Here is a 27,615-nt window from a genome sequence, read left to right on the forward strand (position 1 = left end):
AGGGAGTCGGTCGTCGCGGGTAAACCCCTGTGGAGAGACGCGCGGAGCAAAACGCGCGGAGCTGCGTCTCCGCTGAGTCGCGTCTCCCCGGAGCCAGCGCCCCGCCCACAGACTCCTTGAGCCCCGCCCCAAGCGCCTCGCGCAGCCCCGGCGCGGAGTTCCCCTTGGTCACGCGGCCCCATAGTTCCGGCCTCGGCGCGCGGCCGGAAAGTTTATGCGGACGGACTGGGCCGGCGATGGGCGCGGGGTGAGTTGGGGAGGCCGGAGACCCTGGGCTGTCTTTGAATGTTTGTTGCAGCTGCAAGGAAGGGGTCAGAGGAGGGGGCCCAACGCGCGGCCAACGCCTGGCCTTCCCGGCGGCCGCTCCGCGCCGTCTGTGCGGCGCCAGTTCCGGGGCATTGCCCCCGGCCTCCCCGTGTTCTGCGGCGCCGGATCTCCGCCCCGTATAAACCACGATTTCGGCCCCTTGCCAAGGCCCCCTTCGCCCTCTCGTCCCATAAAAGATTTCCAGATCTCAAAAATTTTTGACTGATTTTAAGGTAAAAATACATCCCCCGGGAGACGCGATCCAAATGCAGGAGTTCTGTGTTTCTAGGCTGGCAGTTGAAAGATGAAGCCTGAGAATGCGGGAAGCATTCGTCCGGCCACGGGAAGTCCCGCTGATGGGGAAACCTGAGTAGGTAGTGCTTCCCGAGAAATTTGAGCGGAATCGCGCTTTGAGAGCGAAACTGCTGAGACTCAGTTCTTTATGAGTGAGCTAATTGTCACCTTCAGGAAAGAATTATAAGTGTGTAGCTGATAGAGACTTGGGATTTAAGGCCAAATCAAGGGGCTAAGAGCTATTCTCAGGAGTAGACTATTCTTAAGAAAGAAGACCACTAGTTGTCTTAAGCATTGTAGGTAGACAGTACTTACGGGAAAGGTATGTGTGTGGAGGATTCGAGAGTAAGAATCAACTCAAGTAACCAATAACATACTGTTCTCACAAAATTGCTGGACTGTCTGAGCAGGGATTTTATTTTTTTTTAATCAGGCCTAGTCTACTTGAGTGAACCATTCTTCAAGAACATTAAGTTCTGTCTTTTACTTCTGTTCTTACAACCTGAGTTCTAAATTGATTTCCCATGACTTCGCCATTGTTAAGGAGATGTGTTTGGGGGTGGAGACAAATGCATCAGTCAGAAGAAGGAGCCACCTCCAGAGATGTCTTCCCAGAAGGCAAGCCTGCCAGCTATGATCATCCATTCCAGTGTTACAGTTGATTTCATGGGGTGGAAGTACTTTCTTATATCTGGTCTGTATCTGTGTATCCCATTTGCCATTATCCTAAAAGGTAAAGCTGGTAATCCCCATGACCCCAACTTTCAGTAACTTAGGGCCTCTGTGCATGAGTGGAAATACCACGTGAGCTGGATATGAGCAGAGGAACAGGGATCTCTGATACTTCTTGAATGAGGCAAGGAGGAAGTGTATTTCTGGTGTCCAGAGTTAAAATTTATAATATATTTTGCCAAAGAATTGGCGTTATAACTGGTAGTTCTGCCAATGGGTAGTTCATTAGTCATTATACGTATTTGTCAAGCATGTTACTATGTGCTAGTTGCCTTGATAGGTTCTGAGGAGACATTGGTGGGCAAAATCTGACATAGTCACCACCTTTAGTGAGCTTATGGTCTAATGTATTGTAGTTGAACCAATATTACACAGGACCTTACTTCTTGAACAACACAGCTGAGACTCAGAAAGGATCTGAGAAAGACTGAGTAGATAAAATGGTACAAGGTTATACACCTAAGCTCATGCATTTGACACCAGAAGAAACTCACAGGCTCTCAGAGCCTATTAACTCTGACTTTGAACACAGTTTTAACAAGCTGGATTACCTGGCTTTCCAGCTCATGGTAGCCAAGAAGCAGCAAATTAGAAACAGGGAGGATGATTACAGGAGATTACTGAGAAAAAGGGAATGCAAACTGATGGTCCAAAATTAATTTTAAGGAGGAGGCACCAAAACAGCACGACAGCCTGGATCCCTTGAGTACAAGTCAGTGTTTCTGGGGATGTTCTATATGGTACTTGTTACATGGGACCTTAACAGTAATTATTAGAGAAGGGTTAAATGGTAAACACCAAGTTAGCAAATTAAACTGTATTCTTTGCTGTGGAGTTTCTCAGTGTCTCTAATAAGACCTGAACTCATTTTCCTTGGAGCATCCCTCCAGGACAGTGTTCTGCAGCACACATTTGGGAAGAATGCTGGTGTAACATAAAACAGCAGAGTGGCAGTGTGCTGAGCAGTACTGGTGTTTAGAGTGGTGATGCCAAGTCATCATGAGGGACTGAATTATATATAGCACTCCGAGTTCAGTGAGGCGGATGGGTGCACATTTTAATTGTTTCTATCAAAATAGTTAAACATTTTGGAATTCTAAAGAATCTAGAAGAGTAATTTATATCTTGGGTTTAATCTTTATTGATGTTGGATACATGAGGCATTATTGTATTTGAAATGTATCTCAGGCCATTATGTGGTAAAAGGGCTTTTTCTACTTGCCTTGAGTCCCTGATCCCCATTTATAACATTGTTTCCATGAATCAATATGTTCTGAGATACCAGCAGTCTACTTATAAGTGGAATACCTTCCTAAACACTGTGCTAAAACAAGCATTCTGGCCACTGTTAAGTGTTTCGAAGTAAATTCCAAAAAGGAAATTAGTGGACATTAAATTTCTAATATGTTTATGTCCATCCTCAATCTTCCCTAATTGTATATATGCAGTGTGATTTTTATGAAGTTGTAATCAGTATATACAGACAATCCTGTGACCTTCTTTTCTCAGTTACTAATGCTTTTATAAATATTTCTGATCTCTGCATATGTGTCATTTATTTATAGCTATCTGATATTTCATTGTGTCAATAGACTGTAGTTTGCTTAATAGTAGAGTAGCAGCAAGCTGTGTCCCCAAGAGCAAGTCTGTATCCGTGAACTTTTTTCCTTTATTTTTGAGCACAGAAATGTTTTCTTCATGGTCATTCTCAATCTATAATTTTAGAGAACTCTTTGTTTTCTCCATTTCTTCTCCATTTTTACTTTTATACACAATTTCATAAGATAATATCAGCTGTCATATTCTTTATTTTGTTCTTTTCTTTCACAGTTAAAGCACTATTGCCTCATTTATTTACAGTGAGTAGCACTGAGGCTAGAAGTTTGTTGCTTTTTGTCCTTAATGATTTCCAGCTTTTCTACTTTGGATTATGACTTTTCTAGCCCTTTCATTTTTATATTTTGCATTTATTTTAATTTTTTTAAAGGGGCATCAAGCAACTGGATAATTCAGCAAACACTTGCATAAACACTGCTGTATTGAGTAAGATAGTGATGGTTCCCAAAAAGAATGGTTGATTATCAGAAAGCACCACCATAAGGGAACTAGAAATGTTCCTTAGTAAATTATGTGTTGGAGAGGTGATGCAGGAGTGTTATATTAAGTTGTATAAGATTGGAAAGTATTCAAGTCAAGGGCTATCCGATTTAATGTTTTTTTTACTAAAAATAATTGAGGTGGTCCTTGATTTATGGCCATTGAGTGGGCGATTCTAGGAGTGGCCCTCACAGAGAGCTAAGCTGCTTCCTTCCCCCTCACTGAATTCTCTGCAGTTTTGCCCTCACCTCAACTTAAATGGAGTTTGCCTTCACTTATTTCTGGAAAGTTTGGTTATGATTTTGGTGAAAAAAAGAATGCTTTTTTTCCCTCCATGACATGTAAGACCTAATCATATTTATTTTCTACAGCATTTGTCTCTCTTTAGCTGTCTGTTTGCATTCTGATTGGGAACATTGGGATCACATTCATCATGCCAACAGTGGTTGTAATGGACGTGTCCCTTTCCATGACCCGACCTGTGTCGATCGAGGGGTCCGAGGAATATCAGCGCAAGCACCTGGCAGCCCATGGTTTGACAATGCTGTTTGAACACATGGCCACAAATTACAAGCTTGAGTTCACAGCGCTTGTGGTTTTTTCATCCCTCTGGGAGCTGATGGTTCCCTTCACAAGAGATTATAATACTTTACAGGTACAAAAAGAAATGAGTTTATATGTACAAGACCTAAATCTGTAGGAAGGAAAACAGTGTTATCATATTGCACTGAATAGTTAGAACTTGGAACTATTTAATGATAAGTCTATGTGTATACTATCTGAGTGTAACTGTAAAGCAAGGATCACAACCAGCAGGCCTTATTCCTTTGGTAGAACTTATGAGTTAGAGCTGTGAGTTGTTGCCAGTATCTGTTCTTGATTTTCAGGAATTCTCTGTGGAAAGGGAGCATCTCAGGATGTAGTGCCCAATACCCTAAAGTTCAAGATCTTTAGATTCAACACTTTGCTCTTTTTTACTTTCTGTAAAACTTGAGATGAAAAATAGCCCTTCCTGACAAAAACCCTAATTCTAGAGTAATTCAAGAGTATGTTTCCTTCCCAACAAATAGCTTTTGATTTTCAGATGTCAAGAAGCCATCATTTTAAAACTTCGAGTGATAGGTGTTATCTTTCAAAGGTGTTACCTGCGATATGCCAGAGAATTTGCTTTTTGACATCTCTAAATTAATATTTCCAGCAATGCCTAGCACAGTGCCTTGCCCGTAATGAGCAGTCAGTAAGTGTTTGTGGAATTAAAATGAACAGTTTAATCATTGCTAGGCAGTTTAGAAATTCAGGAACAGTGTAGTTTGCTTTTTTAAATACAAGTAATAAAATTTTGTTAAATCATTCCTTTTATTATCACTTTTTTTAAAGTGACTCAAAGCTTTTTTTTTTAGTTGCACTAGATTTCTTATAAGTGGGTCAACAAAGGATCTTGGCTATTCAGCAGTTCTGAAATTTGGAGAATTACTATATAGTAGTGCAGAGTAATGGTTAAGATCAGATGTCCTGGGGTCAGACTGACTGGGTTCACATCTCGACTCTGCCACTTCTAGGCATAAGATCCTAATCATTCTGTACCTTAGTTTCCTCATTTTAAAAATAGGTTAGTAATCTATACCTTATAGGATGTTGTCATGATTAAATGCTTATAAAATGCCTATAATGGTGTTTAGGACATAGTGCTCAGTACATTTTGTCATTTTTGTGGTGTTTAAAAGTTTTTCATTTTAAGTATTTCCTTCAATATCCTCACTTCTAAAGATGTAAATTTGATGGACTGTTCACTCTCACTTGATAAGAAGACAGAATAAAGGGAAGCTCTTTTAATTATCTTTTGTAGCTGAGGAAGTCTGTTTTACCATTTTTCTTTAAGAACTTAGAACTTTTGGGCTCTCTAAAACACAGTGTCCCCTGTATGACATTTATGCTTTCAACAGTTTATGTTTTTTTCTAATAACAAATTGAAACAATAAAGAATAATGAGCAATTTTATCTTTCATTCAATCAGGAAGCACTAAGTAACATGGATGATTATGATAAAACCTGCTTGGAGTCTGCATTAGTTGGTGTTTGCAATATCGTTCAGCAAGAATGGGGTGGTGCAATTCCTTGTCAGGTAATGATCAATTCTTTTTCTTTGCCCTAAGTTAAAAACATTAATCACTGAGGTACTTCAGTTTTCTGTGGGCTCTGACACAGCGTGCATTTTAATTTCCACAAACTGTGTTATACACTATTGGTATCTTTTTGAAAGAAGGCACTAAATCAACACTAATATACTCAGAAAGCAACACAATTTTGCCTTAAGGAAGGCATCCTCCTAGTAAATTGACTTATTGCAAACTAGTATTGTTTGTATAAAACCCAAAGGGCTCACTGTGGAATTTTAGAATACTCCCTGGAAGAGATGATTATAATTTTGAGTGATAGAATTGTGAACATCAGTACAATATAGTTATCATCATTATTTCAGCGTAGCATTTATTCAGTGAACTTTTAACCTCAACTATCTGAGTTGTCTGAAAACTGAGGCACATAAATGTCATAAAATCTGTTGCCCTTAGAGTCCACAATAGGTCCCTATTAGCATCAAATCAAAGCAGAGTAGTAGCAGTTGGAAGTTTGCTGTAAACAGGTACTTTGAGACGTCGTAACATATTTTAAAGGAGAAAACAAAAATTGCTAAAAAGGAAAATCATGATAATCTACAACAGGAGTCAGCAAGCTTTTTCTGTAGTTTAGGCTTTGCAGGTGTCTGTGGCACCTCCTTAGCTGACATCACTGAATGCACTTATTGGCACTCATAGAACTATATACTCAAAAGGGTGAGTTTTAATGCATGTAAATTTATACCTCAATAAACCTAGCTTTTTTTTTTCAAGTTGTTTTTTCTTACTGTAAAACCACCCTGTTCTATAGAGTGTGAACTCATGGGTTAGTGAAGACCCTGAGCTACTACTAAAAAGGTTAAATCAAATCACTTTAGTGGACCCTTGCTGAAAAAGCCTGTAAATACCTTTTGATCAGTTTCTTTTCAGAAATTGAAATCTTTGACACCTACTTCATAAACATTATTTGGTAAATCCATGCACACAGACTGTCAGTTTCCTGACAATATACTGAATGAATGAAATTTTGTTGTCAGTATCTTCTCAGCTGGAAGCTAGCAGGTCATAGTTTCACTTGCTACTTCAGTGGTTTTAGAGAAAAAACTCAGAAAATATGTAAGAGCCAGACCTTGTGCACCATGCAGACTTCTGCCTTTTAATGTTTTTTTCTTCCTTTGCAAAAAGGAGGAATCTGAATTTGAGATGTACTATACCCTGAGGGCAAGGGGCTGGGCCTGAATCCACTTAGACTTGCTTGATGAGTTCTGGGGTGAACCAGATCCAAAACACAGTGGAAGTTATTGATGATTGTTTTTATAATCAATTACCATCAGATGGATTTGTTTTAATGTGGAATATTTTTAACTAAGTTTTTAGAGACCTGGACTATGTCTTCATTATCTGAGTACAGTCTGTCTCATTTTGACATTATGTGAAATATTTCATTGTCACACAAAATCTGAAAAAGCTAATGGCAAAAGTAAATCGTCATATAGCAGTTGTTGGTACCTAGAAGAGGAAATTGCCTTGACTGTCCTCCCCCAAAATGACATCTCTCCAGAGGACCTCTGTGAAGCATTTTTGGGCTTTAGAATTGAGTGCCGATCTTGGCACATCACACAGTGCAACCACGTAATACTGCCTTACTGGCCTGCTATTTTCAAGTTACTAGGCTAGGCTAGGGAGAGCAAAAATAATCCTCCCCTGAGTTGCTTGGAATGTCCCCCCTACACAGGATTGCTCTGAAGCAATGAGGAAAAGGGAAATGACTTCTTACTAACATCTATTGTTGGCATACTGTGAAAGCCTTTAAAAATTATAGGTTGATTAAGAATGTATTTTTAAGGTCTTGTCCATGTCTAGGTAAATGGCTTTTATAAATACATGTGTAAAGCAGTTGTTATTTTAGTTGACCGGGGTAAAGTTTGTCATCTTTGAAAATAAAGTGTCAAAGTTCAGACTTCAGACTCCTGCGCAGGTACTTCCTAGGGACACACATAAAATAGATCCTTATGCCATTTTTGACACCAGTGTCTTAGATGCCAGCTCCCTGTCGAAGAGATAGGGTTCTAGTTTTAGGACAACTGACTAAGAATAGGTAATGAATGGTTTTGTCCTTTTTTTAAATGTTCATAGATAGGTGCTTTTCTGTTTAGATTTAATTAGATAAAACACAGTAAAGTGAATAGATCTGAAGTGCACAATTAACTGAGTCTTGAAAAATGTATACACCTGTGTGGCCACTCCTCCAAGTAAGATACAGAATGTTTTCATTACCCTTCAGTTTCCTTGTGCCCCTTTCTACTCAGTATCCCACCACGCCCCCCAACCCTTATTTGACTTAGTTTTGTTTTACCTATTCTGGAACTTCCTATATATATAGAATCACACAATGTGTCTGTCATCTTTCACTTGACAAAAATGTTGAGATTTGTCCACACGTATCCCTGCAGAGGTAGTTTTCAGTGTAAATGCAGTCAGGGAGAAATGAAAACATTGCCGAACGAGACTGCTTTCAATCAGTATGTTATCTCGTGAATGAAGCTCCTCTCACTTTTTGCACACAGGTGGTTCTGGTGACGGACGGCTGTCTTGGCATTGGCAGAGGGTCACTGCGGCACTCCCTAGCTACTCACAGCCAGCGCAGTGAGAGCAACAGGTTCCCACTGCCTTTTCCTTTCCCGTCCAAGTTGTATATCATGTGCATGGCAAATCTGGAGGAGGTAATGCTTTTTACTAAGTTCTTTGTAGTTTGATTAGATACATTTTAGGAGTCAGTTTATGTTTTAGTATATTCCATTAGTGTTACATATACAGACATGCCTTAGAGCTATTGCAGGTTCCCTTCCAGAGCACCGCAATAAATTAAGTATAGCAGTAAAGGAGTCACATGAATTTCTTGCTTCCCCAATGCATATAAAAGTTACGTTTACACTCTCATGTAGTCTATTAAGTGTGCAATAGCATTGTCTAAAACAACAATGTACTTACCTTAATTAAAAAATATTTTATTGCTAAAAAATGCTAGCCATCATCTGAGCCTTGAACAAACTGTAATCTTTTTGCTGGTGGAGGGTTTGAAATATTGCAAGAATTTCTAAAATATGACACAGAGACAAATTGGGTAAATGCTGTTTGAAAAATGATGCCAGTAGACTTGCTATATGCAGGGTTGCCACAAACCTTCAATTTGAAAAAACTCTAGGTCTCAAATGCTCTCCTAAAGTACAGAGTGTTGCTCCATCTCAGGATGCATAGCTCGAGTTGTAATCCATCCCACTTCCCACACAGTTTCTTCAGATGCTGGAGTCACAATGTTCTTTTAGTGTTAGATACTTCACTTAGCAATTCTAATGTCCTTTGCACCAGAAATGTTGACAGAAGTGTGCTTTGATTTTTCTTTTTCTTCTTCTTCTTCTTTTTTTTTTTTTTTGTCAAGTAGCATTACTCTGATGTGTGTTTTATTAAACTCTTCTTGGTTTTCCCACTTATTTGGGAAAGTTAACCTTTCTTCACCTCAGTATTTCTGTCTGTAAAATATAGATAATGTTGGTTCTTACCAAAAGATGTTAGAAACACTTGGAAAGGAAGATAAACTGTGTGAATACCAACTGTGGTCACCTCTGAATCTTTGCAAAACTACTTCGAACGAATAGCTCTGCTGGTATCATTTTATATAACATTCCTCTTTGCTAACCTTGAGTCAAATTTGCTACAGTTATTTTCCTTCTCAGGTTGTTAAAAAAAATCATTTTCGTTATTTATTGCCTGTGTTATTGTGATGGGAGTGACCTTGATGAGCTGATGATAATCTAGCATTTTTATACCACTTTGAAAGGATCATCTGTTTGCTTTGTAGCTTCAGAGCACTGATTCCTTGGATTGCCTTGAACGTCTCATAGATTTAAACAATGGTGAAGGGCAGATTTTTACTATCGATGGTCCCCTGTGCTTGAAGAATGTACAGTCTATGTTTGGGTGAGTATATACTTTGAGCTTTTTTTTTTATTTGCCTTCTTACAATCCAGCATTATAATTTGGTATCAAGCAGTAATACCTATTTTACTACTTCTAATTGTGTCATTTCGTGTTCTCCAAGTTGCACATTTTTCAGAGAAAATGATTGGTGGTAGTAATTTTTAAAAATTCATTCCCTTTTAAGTTAGGCATGACTAACTCTAGTGCCTATAGGCATTGATTTCCTTATAACAACTCAGTAATTTCAAAAATTAACTTGCTTTTGGGTTTTTCAGAATTGAAACCCCTCACCAAAAATGTTAGATTTTGTTCTGTCTCACAAATGGTCAGATCATAGTTTTGGAGTCAGCCTGAAAGGAAAAGAAGCTTAGCATTTTGAAAAAAATACTTGAAGAAGTTGTATTTTTTTTCTTTCTTTAACAAATAATCATCATATTCTAGAAAACTGATAGATCTGGCATACACACCTTTCCACGCTGTCCTCAAGTGTGGCCACCTAACTGCTGATGTGCAAGTTTTCCCCAGGCCAGAACCTTTTGTTGTAGATGAAGAAATTGATCCTATCCCTAAAGTCATTAACACAGGTAACTTTTTTTTTTTTTTTTAAACTTCCTTCTTAGTTCTTCTAACTCCTGACTTTTACTTTTCTCTGTCCGGGAGGGTTGAAAAGAAATGTCAGTACACTTTGCATGGGAGGGTGCATTGCCAAAGGGGTGGCAGATTAGTGGTCTTTCATAGTGAGGTCATGAGTTAAATTCCAATCTTAGATCATTGTAACCACAAATTATGAGAGTTGGAAATCAAGGCCAGGTGTACTGGCATTGCAGTCCTTGAGGTTGTTCTTAATAGAGTTAGTAAGACTGAATAGCATCATAATTAAGATCATGTATGAAGGGCTAGCTAGCTTCTGGACTTGGCTGTGTGGGTCTTCCTTTGTGACCCTGGACAAGACACTCTGGTTCTTATTGGCTAGCAGCGTGGAGTCTCTAGGTGAATGGTAGTCTCTCAGGTCTCAGCTCTGATACACTGTCCTTTCTAATCCTGCTTCTTGTATTAAGACTGAAAGAAAGTAATGCACTATGGCTTTTACCTGGCTCATGTTGCCGGTGCTATGCTTAGGTAAGCTGGCAAAGCCAGAAGTTAAAAGTAACAAAGGGTAGTAGAGAGGAGAGTTGTCTCATGTTGGTGGGTGGACTCCTTGAGTGGTGGGTACACGCTGAACCATCACTGTTTCAGTCACCAGTGCCTAGCACTGGTGTGCCTAGCATAGTGCCTGGTGCTTAGTAGGTGTTCACTAGATAATTGTTCAATCAACAGATGATTAAAATTAAAGTTAAATGATTAAAATTAAATTTTTAAAATTAAAATTTGTTTCATCCTAGGTGTATAGATTTTAAGGACTTTCTGAGTGAAGGGCTGTGTGCAGGCTGTTTATTTCCTGTGCCTTTAGCTCCTAGCTCTCTGGAAGTAGGGCATCCATCCTTTTCACTGCGACTTGACAGCAGTGTATTAAGTGGTACCAAATGTAATGTTGCCTTCAAACCAATCAGATCCCACTTCCCTCCCATCCTTTTTTGATGAGTAACTTTGATCCTTTCTTTCCCATATAAACTTTTAGTCCAAGATCCTTGTTATACCTTACATTTAAACCTCTTTAAAATGTAGGCTTTTTTCCTACTCAAATGAAAAATATATAACTGCTTATGCTGATTCATTTGTTACTCAGCTAAGGAAGGTTATGACAGCAGAGCTCCAGAAAAGATTTTCTGATGTATTAGAAGTACCTTGTACTCACCATGATCATGATTTTTTAAAAAATTGTTTTGAGAATATGAGTATATGCCTAGAAGAAAGACTAAAAAGCAGTTCCATAAAATATTAATAGAGGTTTCCTTTGATGATGAATAATGAATGACTTTATTTTTCTACTTTATAGCTTTTAGTGTTTAAAAGTTTTTAAACTGCTTGTATAATCAGAAAAAAACTTTTAGGAAGTACTTTGGGTTACAACTTTTTTTTTTTAACTTATTTTATATTTTCAACAAATATTTTTGGTCTTTATTACAGCTTCTGTAAAGCAAAGAAACCATTGTTGTATATAGACTGCTACCTTAGTTTTGTAAAGAATGTATTTCTTAGGGAAATGTGTTTAATGCAATAAATGTGTTTAATGCAATAGCCTTACCCTCCAAGGATAGCTGCTTGCAGTTGTTGTGAGAGTGTTTGACTGCGACGCCCTCTGGTGACCTGAACATCCCTGACTATGCAGAAGGGTTTGACCTTTAAGTTTTGCCTTGGCTGAGGACCTAGCCTCATAAAAATAAAGTCTAATTGTCATATAACTTAAATCCATTAAATAAAAGACAGTTATCCTTATTTTCAAAGTTACTTAAAATGTAAAGTATTAGAGTCATTCAGAGAAACTTTTAATAACCTCATATTTGAATTTTCCACCTAAACATTATGTATATGAAATCTAGTACATGGAAAGTAATGTACTTTCCCATAGCACAGATTAATTCTCTTTTAATTCTTTCTTTTCAGATTTGGAAATAGTGGGATTTATCGACATTGCTGATATTTCAAGTCCCCCCGTTCTGTCCAGACATCTGGTCCTACCTATAGCACTTAACAAAGGTGAGGGCTCTTCCTGTTCTGGTGATACATATGAAGCATCTTATTATCTAAAATTATTCTTCAATGTTAGATAGTAGAATATCTCATTTTGCAGAATATGGGGGAAAGAAATAGTTATGGGGCTAGATTGGATTTTTTTTTTAATGGAATATTGCCTAATATGTTAAACTAATTCTGCTGCTTTATAACTGTGAAAAGCATTGTGACACTTATTTATCGTGTGCTGCTTTGTTTAGGCATCTCTCTGTAGAGATGAGGATGCTGAGTCCCTCATCCTGGGCTCTTCCTTTCCCTGTAGGAGCATGCTGGGGAAACCACAGTAGTTCTCAGAAGGTTGCCTAATAAATGTGGAGTATAGCTTCGTAAGAGGAGGAACCACATCTGTTTTCTAACTGTGCCTGGCAGACAGCAGATACTCAGTAAATATTCTTGAATGAATGGATGAATCCAGGCCCTTGGGAGACCTCACTACTGCAGAATATATACTTCTCCAGGAATTACAGAGTCATAGCTCCCAAATTCAGCATCTCTCTGGAGAATGTTAGGCTCTAGCACTTTCGAATTCTCTTTCCTCTGTTCTAGGCTGACTGTCCACTCTATATTTACCAGCTTTCTCAAAGAAATGTATATAGTCAACCAGGTTTCCACTCACTGAGTTATGATCACATTCAATTTAAGCACAGTTATCTCCGTTGGAGTGATAGGTATCCCATAATCCTCTATCACACAGTCACAGACAGAGTCTTTGATATGTTCCCACAAGTGGTTCATTGTGATCATTGTGTTTATACTTTACCTTATTTCTTGATATTGATACAGATAACAACCAGGTTTCCCTTATTTCTAAGTTCCTGGGGGAATTCTTCATGCCCGTATAAGTTGCCAAGAAAGAAAACTGGCAAAATGAAGAGTTTGTGTAGGAGAACAGTGGAAAGAAAAGTATGGGAAGGCAGAATGGAGCCGTGCTGTAAGGGCTATTGAATGTCAAGCTAAACTGGGCAAATTCTTCTTACTGCATAAGAATGTCTTTGAATGAAGTTGAGCACACAGATAGTTCCAGAGGGGAGGTAATTATAGAGAGATTTGCTCATCTCTCAGCAGAGTGTACGAGAGAACCTGGAGTTGGAGAAGCGAGTCCAGAAGCTTATACGCTTCACAGCCATGAAATGCGCTGAGTATCAATGGACCACTTTTCCTTTAATGCAATGTCTGTTGATCATTTAGTGACTTTCTATCTTTATGCAGTTGTAAACATAATTACAAAGACTAGGATCAACCAAGAACTAACTGTGAGTGTTAAATGAAAATGTAAAACATGATGTGATGTGTGTTCACAATTATATTAGTGTTCAAATACGTATACCCAGGTCCAGGGTGATTGGCAACATGGAAAAATAAACACAAGCTTTGTGATTAAAAATAATAGTAATAATTTTTTTAAAAAGAAGCTTATAGAGTAATCTGTGTTCTGTGCAGTATCCTAAAGGCTGTCATCTGAGAAAATTCTTGACATCTCTGAGTCTGTATTTCTGTTTAGCTGGTACTTTAAACCCCCAGAGAGCATCTAGCTTAGTGTCCTAGTAGAAACCATGGAAAGCTGATTTTTCGTGTAGCAGCTTCACTGAAATGTCATTCACATACCATATACTTCACCCATTTAAAGTGTACAATTCATTAGTTTTTAATGTGTTTACAGAGTTGTGCAGCCATAACCACAATTTTAGAATCAGAATTTTAGAATTTTCACTACCTCTAAAATAAACCCTTTAGCTTTGAACCCCAAACCCTGATGTCTCTCAGCCTCAGGTAACCACTAATGTCCTTTCTATCTCTATAGATTTGCCTATTCTGGATGTTTCATATAAATGGAATTTATACAACATGTGAAAACTGATTTTTATATGGACATAGGAAAACCAGAATATGAGTCTTTCTTACTTGTTATAATCTTCTTTATAACTTTTTGTTCACTTTCCTTTCTTGGCTAGAGACAGCCCAGAATATAATTGGGGTCTGGGTTGTTGTAGCTAATCTCAGCCTGACCGATTTTCTCTTCTTTCCACAGAAGGTGATGAGGTGGGTCCTGGTATAACTGACGACAACGAAGATGAAAATTCAGCCAATCAGATCGCAGGCAAAATACCCAACTTTTGTGTCCTGCTCCACGGCAGCCTGAAAGTGGAAGGAATGGTGGCAATAGTCCAGTTAGGGTAAGGAACTGTTTTACCTTTGGTTGAGTAAAAGAGAGATTCAATTTACAAGGTGAAGTTTTTCCCAGACTTCCCTGAAAGAATAGAAAGTCCCTCGTCACCTTTTTCCTCTCCCTGCCATATCCTTCCCACCTACTATCACCTTGTAAACGGCTCTTTAAATCATTTGCTAGAATAATTATGTTGATTTTATATTATATCTTTTCTCAGTTTTCCTCTTTCCCCATCTTATCTGGGAAACCTGGGGTCAGTTAAAGCAGCGTTACTGACTTGCTGTGGGATTTTATGCAGTATTCACCGACTCAGTTAACTTTACGAGGAGGTAGGGGTTTTCGCAGACTTCCCTGAAGGAATAGAAAGTCCCTCGTCACCTTTCTCCCCTCCCTGCCATATCCTTCCCACCTACTATCACCTTGTAAACGGCTCTTTAAATCATTTGCTAGAATAATTATGTTGATTTTATATTATATCTTTTCTCAGTTTTCCTCTTTCCCCATCTTATCTGGGAAACCTGGGGTCAGTTAAAGCAGCGTTACTGACTTGCTGTGGGATTTTATGCAGTATTCACTGACTCAGTTAACTTTACGAGGAGGTAGGGGTAGAGCTAAATGAAAAAAGATTCTGATGACATTGAACATTTTACCACATGCCAAGCACTCCTGTAGGCACTTCACATATATTAACTCCTTTAACCCCTCATAACAACCCTATACTGGAATTATCGTATTATCCCATTCCTTAAATGAGGAAGTGAGGCTTAGAGAGCAAGTCGAGGTGCTTGCTCAAGGTCACACAGCTAGTAAATGAAAGAGCCGGGATTCTTACCCATGCGTCCTGACTCCATAGCCCACACCCGTAACCTCTCTGCTGTGTTCCTTCCCTATGAGGAGAGCCCTTCTAGCTTTCACATTTGCTAGAATCTCGAATTTCTTAAACTATCTGCTTCCCTTTCTGTAATACCTATTGTTACAGAAGAAGAGGTGACTGATCTTCTTCTGGTCAGCACCTGAGATTGGTAGGAAAGATCAAGAGGTCAGGAGTTCTCAGAGGAAGCACGGCTCCATTTCTGCTTGACTTGAAATTAGCTGATCCAAAAAGAAGAATGCAGTTCTCATTAGGTACTAGTTCATTGTATTTCTTGGTACTGAAGCTACTTGTACCGGCTCTGAATGTGAGAACCCACTGGAGCCCTTTGGGAAGTGGGGACAGAGCTGGGTGATGGCTCTGTGCTCTTTGTTAGGAGGCTTTCTCTGAGTGCTGCTGCTGTGAATGATTTGCTAAAAAGACCTAGGTCGCGGCCCTTCCTTCTCGCCATCCCTGCAGCCACTTGCTGCCCTTGTGATTTTTTTTTTTTCTGTTTTAAGACTGCCTTTGATTTCCATATCTACATAATTGAATGATAATACATGTCTCCAAGGAATGGTAATATTAGAGGGCAGCAGTATGCATTTTCAGGTTTAGGATTTGGCTTTAGTAAAATTAACACACCTAATTTCAAAGCTGAAAACCGTGTCTCTCGACAGAAAAACACAGGCTAGACTAATTTAACTTGACAGTACCAGGCTTGACGTTCTTCTGATCTTCCATCTTTTCTCCATCTAGTCCCGAATGGCATGGAATGCTCTACTCCCAGGCTGACAGCAAGAAGAAGTCAAACCTCATGATGTCTCTCTTTGAGCCTGGCCCAGAACCTCTCCCATGGCTAGGGAAAATGGCACAGTTGGGTCCTATTTCAGGTATAACCCAGATCAGATTTTATTTATCTTGACTTTGTTTTCTCTCTGCTGTTCTGAATAGCTTTGTCTGTGCAGTCAGAGAGCTGCATGATTTCCCTTATGGGTGTGCTGTGGTTTCTGATGCTGGATATATACATGGAGAAACCCCAAGAGAGTTTGGTGTTAACTTTGCAGCTCAGGGAAACCAACATTTCGGATGCTGTAAGGAAGTATAGGTGCTCTAACTACTTAGAGTAAAAAGCTGCTCTCCATAAACTTTTTTTCCCATTGTGCACTGTTTTCAACCCAAGTACCCCTAGTCATTTTTAGGTAATTTAATCCCGTTCCTTCGTGAAACTGTTTTCCCAAAATTGCTTTCTCCTGGTACTTATTTTTTTCCTTGGCAACTTTTTTTCCTCCTTGTTGTCTTGTCTTGTCTTCCTCTTGCCTCATGCTTCCCAAGGTGTTGTTCTTTGCCTTCTTCTCTTGGGTTATTATTCTCTCTTGGTTGTTTCATCAGCTGCTATAGTTTCAGACTCCCTCAGATGTCTGACTCTGGTCCTGCTTGATCTCTCCCTGAAAGTTAGGTGTCATATTTCCAGTTCCCAGTTGGACCTCTCCACCTGGATATTCTGTCATAGTCCCAAACTCGGCATGTTTGCTGTAGAAATCATTGTCCCTCACCCCTTGCCCCATAAACAGTTCCTACTGATTTTCATACTCCTCCTGAGTGAGGCCTTTGTACTCCTAGGTACTCAGGCTCCAACTGTTGTGTCATCCTTGACTCTTGGACCCATTTTAATTTCAGGAACACCTACCAAGCAACCTATCCTGTGCCAGGTCTGGGGGCTAAAAAGCTAGCAGGAGTTAACTCACAGTCTAGTAGAAAGCAGACTAATAAACACAGACTGACACAGGATGAGAGTTGGCCTGAAGCAGGGGGTGATCAGCTTTGCCTAGAGGACCCAAGAAAATCTTCACAGTGGAGAGACACCCTAGCTGAATTTTATAAGAAAAAGAGGAATTTGCTGAGCCAGTGAAGGAAGGAAGGGCACCCTGCACAAATGGGGCACCCATAGTAAAGAAAGGAGCTGGAGCCCAAAATGTGAGGGTGGCATGGGAGGACCAGGTGGGAGGTTAGAGGCTGGCAGTGGCTAGAACAGGGCAGGCCTCACCTGAAATGCGAAGAGCTGGGACTTTATTCTGCAGAGACTGGGAAGCCACTGAGTAATAGCATCACATCCTTCTGGCTCTAATGAGAACAGTGGAGGTACCAGTTAGGTGACTTTGTAGTCTAGGCACTGGTGCCCCCTGGAGTTGTACAGTATGCCCGAAATCCAAGTGAGAAATAATAATTTTTGCATTTAGAAAAAGAACTCTGTGGAGTGTGGATCTGAAGAGGGGAGGGCATCCTGCAGGCAGTTAGAAGTCTACTGTGACAGTCCTGGAGATGTGATCATGAGAGGCAGAACAGGGGCAGTGGCTGGGGGAAGAGAGGACGGGATCTATGCAAAGCATATACAGACAGTGGAGTCCACAGTATGTAGATACGAGAATAAAGAAAAGGGAAGGGTTGAGAATGAGCCCAGGTTTCTGACCTGGGCTACAGGGTGAAAGGTAGTATGAGTAATTGAAACAGACGGGAGGAAAAAGAGTAGATTTGGGAAGAACATCTTTTGTGCATGTTGAGTTTGTGCCTATGAGATTTAGGTGGAGGTGCCTGTAGACAATTCCTGTAAGAGCCTGGAGTTCAGGAGAGAGGGCAGAGCTGAAAATATTATTTTTAGTTATGAGCATATCACCGACAGTTGAAAGGGTGAGAATGAGGGGAATTGCTTAGGGTAGTGGTTCACAAATTTGAGTTTTTGTGTGCAAAGGTAAACCAGGAGAACTTGTTTAAAAATTCTGTTTCCTGGGCCCCACCTACAGAGATTCTGATTCAGTAAGTCTGGGCTCAAGCTTAGGAACTTGCAGTTTTAATATTATCCAAGTGATTACAATCCAGGTAATGAATAACCACACCTTAAGAAGCCCTAGCCTCAGGAAGGTATAAACACTAAGGGAAAAAGAGAGCCAAGGACCAAACCCCTAGAAAGGACTAACTACTGGGGACAGTAGAAAGGGTGCTAGTAAAGGAAAATGAGAAGGAAGAGAGCGATAAAAGAAGAAAGGTGGAAGAAAGAGATGTCATAGAAGCCAAGAGAATAGAGATTGAAGAAGGAAGTACAGTGTCTCATATGCATATATGATACATGGCTACATTGTCTTAAATGCTTATACGTGCATGCCAGTTAAGATCTGAAGGATGCCTTTTGCCATCAAAGCCTAGAGAAGAGTCTGATGGACTATAAGCCCTAGAAGCTAGGCCAAGGGTCAACAGACTTTTTCAGTAAAGGGCCAGATAGTAAATATTTTAGATTTCACAAGCCGCTATGATCTCTGTCATAACCACTAAATTCTGCCATTGTAGCACAATATATAAACCATTTAAACATATAAAAACCATTCTTAACTCAAAAACAGGCAGCCGGGTGTAGTTTGCCAACTCTTGAGCTAAGGTCCAGGGGCTGGGGTTTTAAAGCTCACGCAGGAACAGAAGACATGACTTTGGTTCCACACAAGACAAAGAACTGAAGTCTCTGAGGGAAGCTGGGAATGCGGAAGGTCTACTGCCTCAGTGAGAGAATGAAAAGAAAATTTCTACCCGTTGTTTCTACCCACTTTTCTAGATCTAAAGATATATAAACATCTCCTGTGGAGAGATTGAAGCCCAGGCCCTGCACCGTGCTGATCAGCACTAGCCGTTCCACACCCAGACAGTGCAAAAACTGGTGCTGAAGCAAGGAGCCCGTGGTGCCTCCTCCAGAAGCTAGTATAATGGCTCTGTAGGAAAACCTCTCCAACCCAGGGCAAAAGAACTTCTACAGAGAACACAAGTCCCCACTGGAGATGAGTTTATGATTAGAAAAAAAGTTTTCAAATCCTGTGAGGATTTTACCTCCTTTGAAGGAAGACCAAGAGGAATAGTAGCACCTTGAGGACCTGATCTGAAGGAGACTGTATAATGAGTGTCTGAAATGATTAAAGAGTTTTCAGAAGGAATAGATACTAAGAGGAAAGAAGGGGACACTACAAATCAAGGGTCATTTGATCTTGACAGTTAGGAGGTTCTTTGTGGCTTTTGAGAGTAGCTTCAGCAGATGATTGATTGGCCAGGAGACAGATTGAGGAATGAATTAGAGATGAGGAAATGAAAATGGCAAGTTTGACCCCAAGAGGAGAGAAACAGGACAGCAGTTGAAGTCGAACTTGGGGCAGAGGGTGTGTGTGTGTGTGTGTGTCTTTAGAGAGTGATTCCTCACTTCCTTTATTCTCTGGCATTCCTGCATTCATTCTGCCTTTTCACTCTCTGCTCTTGCCTTGTTCTGGCTTTCTTTTTTTATTATTAGTATTATTAATAGACTTCATTTTTTTAGAGCAGTTTCAGGTTCACAGCAGAATTGAGCAGAAAATAGAGCATTTCGCACATAGCTCTCCCTACCCACACATATACATTCCTCTACCCTCAGAATCCCTCATCAGTGTGGCATATTTGGCTCAATCGATGAACCAACATGGGCACATTATTATTAACCAAAGTCCACAATTTACATTAGGGTTCACTCTTGATATAGTACATTCTGTGGGTTTTGACAAATGCATAATGACATGTAGAGTTCTGGCTTTCTTTAACCTTGCACTTAGATCGGAAGTCAGCTAACTATGGCCGACAGGCCAAACGAGCCCACGGTTTGTTTTGTAAATGCAGTTTTATTGTAAAGGTTTATTACACAGTCACACTCACTCATTTACATGTGACCTGTGGCTGCTTTCCTGCTTCAGTGGCAGAGCTGAGGAATTACAGCAGAGAACACATGACCCACAAAGCCTAAAATATTTACTGTCTGACCCTTTACAAAAAAAGTTTCCTGACCCCTAACGAGACTATTGTGACAGCTTTCACCACACATGCCTGTCCGTAACCTAAGATAGTAGCATTTACATTCCTTCTGGTCTTGGCTGGTTACACCCATCCTTAATTCAGAGGGAACTGCTGTTTACTGTGCCCTATGTATTTGTGTTGTTTTCCCTCCTTCTGTCTGCTCTTCTTTTCAGTGAGGATTATTTAATAGGAGCCAGCATTTATTGTACTTTGTGCCAGGCACTGTGCTAGAGAAGGTGAACTGTATCATTTAATTTTATTCTTACAACAGTCCTAGCAGATTGGAATTGTCATTATGGTAACGATTGGTAAGTGATAGTAAAACCTATCTTACAGAGTTGTTGAGAAAAGTTGTTGAGAGAGGGTATATTGAGCACCTGACACATTTTAGTGGTAGATCCTGCTGTATTTATTATGTTTTTTAATCAAAGGAAAACATGCAAAAATAGTACCTTCATTTATACCTGTTCCTCCTATTCCTAATTCTCTTCATAGACACAACTGTTTTTAACATATAATTGCTTCTTTTGGGGTTTACTTACATTTCTAAGTAATACAAGTATATAGCTATTTCTTGACCTTTTTATTTTTCATTTTAAGTATCATTTTTTGAATTCTCCTGAGAAAAGGGCACATGAGAAGTAAACATTTGAAATCTTGCACATTTGAAAAATGTCTGTATCTCATCGCTTACCTTCCATTGACAGCGTGGTTGGTTACTGAGTTCTAGGCTGGCATCATTTTCCCTTAGCGTTTTGAAACATCGCTCAGATGCCTCTTCTGGCTTCCGGTGTTGCTGGTGAGAGCCCAGTGCTGTGCTGACTGCCAGGACTTTGCCCCAGATCTGCACTTCCTCTGCGCTCCTTGAGGCTCTTCTAGAATTTCCAGTGTTCTGGATTTTCAGGATCATGTACCTGGTTGCTGGCCTCTTCACTCACTGTGCTGGACACTCAGTGGGCCCTTCACCCGGCAGTTCATGCCCTGCAGTCCTGGGAACTTGAGCTTGGCTTTGACTTCCCCCCTGCCTGTGTTCTCTGTTCTCCCTTTCTGGAACGTACGTGATGATTTACGTGTGTAAGATATCTAACCTTCTCCAAGATATCTTCAGCTGACCTTGCAACTGTTTTTTTTTAAATTTGTTATCATATTTCGTGTTTCTAAGAATCTCCTCTTCTTTTTTCATTAATGTCTGCTAAGCCAGTTACCACACGTAGGCTCCAGGCAGAGACAGTTCAAGATAGGCTATGATTAGATGTTGCAGTGTTTGGTACTGACACTGAGTGCTACAGGATGAAAGGGTCTAGAGAAATCACTGTCTGCGAGAAAAACTTGGGACAACTCCATGGAGGAGGTAGGATAGGATCTGGACCTAAAATGTAAGTTTGGGTAGGTGAGGAACGGCAGTGTTGGGTGGCAGAAGATGTGTTGGCTTTGAAACCAGGCCCAGCTGAGTCAGTGCAAAATCTGAGCCTCAGTTTCCTCATCTTAATGAGGCTAATAATATCTATCATCTAGGGTTGCTATAAGGAGAGAAATTGTATATGTAAAGTATTTGGCACACAGTTGAAATTTAATCAGTATTCTTTATTTTTTAAGTTCCTTGAGGCCAGAAAAATACTTCTCTAACTACACTTCTCAGCAAAGTGCGTGCTACATAGCGAAGGCTTATTATAGATAATGAATAAGTGAGGGAGGGAATAAATGAGGAAAGGAGAGCATTCCAAGCAGGAGAAATAACAAACAGGGGCAGGGAAGTTGCATGTAAGCGTGTTGTATGGGAAAGAACTGTTGGGATCTTGGCCTGACTAAGCAGGTTTATATATTGACAAGTATTCATGGAAATATGTGTGAAAAGCTGGGCCAATACTTTTTGGAGGGGGCGGGAGGAGAGGGGACCAACAGAGGTACCGTGGGGCTGGCGTAAGGCATCTAAATTAATGACCGGATTGCGTGGGGGTGGAGAGTTGCTGGCTCAGCTAGAGGAACTCGGCTAACTCCAGTTTTCAACACGAACATTTGGGCAAGGGATTGGAGCTCCCAGACTTGTTGGGAAAATGAATCCTGCTCTGTCCACCCCAGGACATAATAATAATAGTGCTAATGAGCCGGTAGACGTAAGCGTGCTTTGTAAGCTTGTGGCAAAGTTTCAGGCTTGAATTGGTTCAAGAAGCAGGTAGAAAAACAAACCGTTGTTTATCCTCACGGCTATAAAGCCAGCATGACTTTAAACCTTCGGAAGTAATAAACTGTTAACTCAGAAGATGGGGTATGTTTCACCAAAAAAGTATTTCTTCCCTCGCTCTTTTCCTTAATTTGGCTCTCTACAATTTTATTTTTAATTTTCTCAATGCCTGGACCTATGCTGTCTAATCCAGTAGCCACTAGCCACATGAGGCTGTTTAAATTTCATGAAGTGAAGTTCAATTCCTGTCACACTAGTCACACATCAGGGGTTCAGTGACTACCATTCCCCATCACAGAAAATTCTGTTGGAGAGTGCTGGTCTGGTCTGTGTAGAATTGCAGTATGCGTGTATTCGTATATTTTTTAAAATGTACTTTAGTATTGTTGTATGTATTAGTTTTTTCCTGTCTGATTTTATTTTATTTTTTTAACACCTTTATTGTGGTATGGTTCCTGTACAGTAAACTACACATATTTCAGATGTACAATTTGATGAATTTTGATAGATGTATCTCTCTGATCTTAATTTATAAAGTAGATAAGTGAAGCTTATCTCTTTAAAAGCATTAAGCTGTTTTTTCACTTGCATAGGCCTCAGATGGTTGTTTCAACTCCTACGTCAGTATTGAGAACAGGTTCCCCAACCTGACTGAAGTTAATGGATTTTCTTAATTAGGGAGGTAACAGGATATGGGAGATTGAATGATTCAAAGAGCTTCTAGCCTAATTGAAAATGTAGTTGATTGTGTTTTGCCAGATGTCATTTCAAGAATGTCTTTTTCTTTTAAGATGCGAAAGAAAACCCTTATGGTGAGGATGATAATAAGAGCCCATTCCCCCTGCAGCCCAAAAACAAACGCAGTTATGCCCAGAATGTGACTGTCTGGATCAAACCCAGTGGCCTGCAGGTAACATTACCATTTACATTGCTCTCCACTGGGGACAGGAAGAGGGGTTCTGGCAGGCAGGTGGATATTTGATTTGATTTTCCTTTCCTTTGATACTTAGTAATTCACTTACTTCTAATGTTTGTCATTATTTCCAAAAAGGATTTCAGGTGGCCTACAGTAAAACACATATATAGCAGAATCATTTTTTACAAAATTTAGAGCAATATAAAACCTAGAGGAAGAGGAGAGACAATTGTTCCTGGAACCCAAGGCAAAATGATAATTGTATTTGAGCAATTTGGCTCTGAGCTTCCTGCTACTAAGGTCAAAAAAGAAACATGTTGGTTTTATGATTTTTCTTGTCTCATAAAAGGAAGCGTCTCAGTTCTTCTAGAGAGACACATTGTACCGGCATTAAACTTTAATGTAAAATTTTTGACATGGTGAGACATTGAATAACGTAATAGGTGTTCTCTTTAATAACAATTTTGAGAAAGATGTAAAAATCATCATGTGGTTATTTCTTTCATCCCCGTGGTAGAACCCAAGCCAGAGCATTTCCCTGTCACCCCACAAAAACACGTGAGAAGCTAAGATCAGCGTATTATTGAGGTGTGCTGCTTCCGGTCAAGGTACTCAGTGACATTTCTCCTCCCATTGGTAAAGGGATGTATTCCTATTTTTAAAAATCACTTTTTGAGCCTTTTTTTCCTCATTTGAATGCCATTTTTTTTCTTTGTTTCTCCAGTGAGTCCAACGTAAGCCAAATGAGAAGAGGTAGTCAGGCCAGTTGGTCACAGAATTAGCATGGTCTCTTCTAGCCCCCTTTTCAGGGAGACTGAACCCATCCAGCCATGGCTAAGGGAGCAGGGGCCTCTTCTCTTTGGTGGAAAATCAAGTTCTTCCTCTTTCCTGACCCCAGCACTTCCTTGTCAGAAAGACAGCTGAATTTTTCTAAAGCTATTTTTGTAATTTTGGTGTTTTGGTCTGAGTGGTTTTTTTTTTTTATGATGGGATGCACATAACAAAATTCACCACTTCAGCCATTTTAAAGTATACAGTTCAGTGGCATTTAGTACAGTGTTACACGACCATCACCACTCTCTGGTTCCAGAACATTTTCATCACCCCAAAAGGAAATCCTTTACCCACTAAACAAGTCACTCTGCATTCATGTCTTCTCCCAGCTCTTGGCAACCACTAATCTGCTTTCTGTCTCTAAGGATTTGTCTATTCTGGATATTTCATATAAATGGAATCATATTATATGTGGTCTTTTGTGTTTGGCTTGCTTTGTGTTTGGTCTTTTGTGTTATGTTTTCAGCATTCATTCATGTTTTGTAGCGTGTGTCAGTACTTCATTCCTTTTGATGGTTGAATAACAGTCCATTATATAAACGTCACATTTTGTTTATCCATTCATTTTCAGTTGATGAACATTTGGATTGTTTCCACCTTTTGGCCATTATGAAGAATGCTGCTATGATGAACATTTACCAGATTTATGTATTTGTTTATTTTCCTTTTTTGCTGTGCTGTTGTCATAAGAGTTTTATAGTTTTAGCTCTTGCATTTAGGTTTCTGCTTCATTTTGAGTCAGTTTTTTGTCTGGTATGAAGTAAGGGTCCAACTTCATTATTTTGCATGCGGCTATCCAGTTGTCCCAGCACCATTTGTTGAAAACTATTGAATGGTCTTGGCACCTTTGTCAAAAAGCTGCTGGCCATGGATGGAGAGACCCTCATCCCGACACTGTAACTCTTTTCTTGTTTTCATTTCTTTAAACATTTAAAGCCATCCTTTTGTATTCTTTCCACTTTTACCACAGAATTCTAATGTTGAATTCGTTTTACCTTAATAGACAGATGTACAGAAGATTTTAAGAAATGCAAGGAAACTACCTGAAAAAACACAGACATTCTATAAGGTGAGACTATAAGAATTATAGTGGGAGAGGTGGGCCTGGGATGGGTGCCAAAAATAGAGTTTACAGGAGTGTGGGGTAACAGATGGACACGGATTAGAAATGTATGGTTTGTGCCTCAAGTTTTTCATCAGGAGTCAGTAGAAATGATAGGTCCGTTGCTGCCATAGAATCCAAGAATCAAAAGTGTCTAAATGGCCTGGTTCTGTGTGGAGCTTCTCCATGTTGGCTGAGGGAAGGAGCTGAACGGACCTGTGGGTCATGGCCCTTAAGCCTCCTCACCACTCCCATAGGGATAGCCAGTCTTACTCCAGGCAACCAGTGCATGTGACTTTGCTCAGAACATCCTTACTGTGCCAGAGGAGCTGCGTCCAGAAATGACGTCTAAAATTGCACATTCATGAATTGCAAAAGGATGGCCCTCCAGAATCATACCTAGCTAATCATACCTAATTCAGAACCATTGGTGGAATAAAGTTACAAGGGGTGGGGTGGAGTTGGGGGAGCATTTACGCTCACGCCTTGTTTCTCCCCTGCCCTTTGGTGTTTGGCTGAAATCAAATTAAGCAGCAGTGTGAGGTACGCTGTGTTGTCAGTTGTGTACTAGCTTGCTCGTCTTAAAATGTGGAACTCACAGCCAGCCCCAGGCTAGCTTCTCTTCCGGAGGACATACGTGCTTCGTCTGGGCGTTACCTCATTACCTTTATGTCACTGTTGTCTTCAAACCTAATTATGTTGTGAGCTGGTGACATCAAGCAGGAGCGACCTTAATCAGAGTTCAGCCAGAGAGCTGCTCAGCCCGCCGTGCTCCCCACCTGAAGCCCAGAGTTCACACAGGCCCTTGGTGACCACCCCTTGGCCGCAGTGCCCGTCTCCCTGCCGACCTGTCCATTCAAGGTGGCACACTTGTACTTTGGCCTCCTTCTGAAATTTCACTTATAAACAAATGATAGCAGAGAGGTGGTCAGAAAGTCCATTTGTCTTTACTGATTTTATGTAACTACATCTCAGAGCTGGCAAAGGCCTCCACCAGGTGACAGCCTCTTCCCTGCCCACTGCAGGGGCTGATGCAGTCCTCCTTTTGTAAAGGAGGCTCCTGACGGTCAGAAAAGCTACACACTTTGCCCAGATCACACTAGTAAGTGGTGGATGCAGCACTTCATACTTCTCTGCTTCCAGCCACTACCCGACCTTTCTTTTTGAGGCTACCTGTGTGGTCAGACTTCCTGACTCCTAGTCTCCTCCCAAGATGTTCATTGTCATTCAGTCTTAAGGCGCCAGCCAGAGAAGCACCGGAAGGTCAAGAGCCCTCTGAGGTTTGGGCCAAGCCTTTGCCATACCTGACTAACAGCAGAAAAGTAATCCTCCTTTGCATACATGAAATGATGTATGCAAAGTGCCTCACCACGTTTGGCCTAAGTGCTCATGAACTGTGGTGAGATGACCTGTGTTTCATTCATCTGTCTTCCTTAAACTTCTGATCACCTTTAGAGGAACCACTTCCCAGTCATGTCATCGCAGTGTTACCGTCATCTCTGCACAAGCATTAGTTCTTATATAAAAATGCTCACTTAAGTTCAGGGATCAAGGAGAACTGAATGCTAAGCAGAGCACTTAGAAAGTGTGCCACGAGGAAAATGCACTTCAGGAACATGGGTGTTGTTTTTTTTTCCTTTGGTCAGGAGCTGAACCGTTTACGAAAGGCCGCCCTGGCCTTTGGTTTCCTAGACCTGCTCAAAGGGGTGGCTGACATGCTGGAAAGGGAGTGCACCCTGCTGCCGGACACAGCCCATCCCGACGCCGCGTTCCAGCTGACCCACGCCGCCCAGCAGCTCAAGCTGGCCAGTACCGGCACCTCCGAGTACGCCGGGTATGACCACAACATCACACCTTTGCAGACAGACTTCTCCGGGAGCAGCACTGAGAGAATGTGAGGCTGACTTTGGGAGCCTTTCTTCTTTTTTCAAATGAAAACAATTTAGGGTAAAAACTTTTCCAGTCTGTTCACCTCTGCAGTAGCTACGCGAAGACCTTCCTGAAGCTGCCTCAGAAACACACTTGCAGACTCAGGTTGGTCTGAGAAGGGGTCTGCGGGGTGGGCGGCTGCTCGGGCTTTGACTTCAGCTTTCTGGAGCTCAGTCTTTAAGCTCAAAAGACAGCTGCTGCTCCCACAATGGGCACATCTCCTGAGAAGCTTGAAGGACTGACGAGCATCTCCCCACCTTCCTCAGGAAAACCTAACCGCCTGGCTTCTCTGGCTTCCTCAAAGACCTCTTCACTCTTCTCCCAACCATTTCCAAGCTTCTCTGCTTGGGATGAGCAACCCAGGCTGTCTGGGACTTGTCAAATACAAGCCCAACGTCACTAAGTTTCAGAATTTCTGTAGAACTTGGGCAAAAACTTGGTGGTAACCCTTAGGTGCTTTTGGTGTATCTTGAGATACGAACTTTTAAACAGCAACCATAAATGTATAAAGTGATTCACCTGTCTTCAAAACTTTTTTTTATGAAAGTAAAATACTTGATTTTCTATAAAATGGTTTCACTGGGAAA

At 40.6% G+C, this 27,615-nt stretch overlaps 1 protein-coding gene across 2 annotated transcripts; it reads left to right on the plus strand.

Annotated features, from left to right (window-relative positions):
- The first annotated feature begins 138 nt into the window (after positions 1-138).
- Positions 139-27,615, plus strand: INTS14 (integrator complex subunit 14). Of its 2 annotated transcripts, none has more exons than XM_006209608.4 (12): positions 139-247; positions 3,801-4,084; positions 5,444-5,551; positions 8,111-8,266; positions 9,403-9,521; positions 9,963-10,105; positions 12,066-12,158; positions 14,224-14,368; positions 15,971-16,104; positions 23,039-23,157; positions 25,001-25,066; positions 26,746-27,615. In XM_006209608.4, the coding sequence occupies exons 2-12, from the start codon at positions 3,863-3,865 to the stop codon at positions 26,995-26,997; spliced, it is 1,557 nt and encodes a 518-aa protein (XP_006209670.1). In that variant the 5' UTR covers positions 139-247; positions 3,801-3,862; the 3' UTR covers positions 26,998-27,615. The 2 variants fall into 2 exon arrangements, with proteins under 2 accessions (XP_006209670.1, XP_015099344.1); XM_015243858.3 differs by lacking the exon at positions 139-247 and adding an exon at positions 416-539.

The sequence above is a fragment of the Vicugna pacos genome, chromosome 6 (assembly GCF_048564905.1).
Source record: "Vicugna pacos chromosome 6, VicPac4, whole genome shotgun sequence".
In the NCBI taxonomy this organism is placed as follows: domain Eukaryota; kingdom Metazoa; phylum Chordata; class Mammalia; order Artiodactyla; family Camelidae; genus Vicugna; species Vicugna pacos.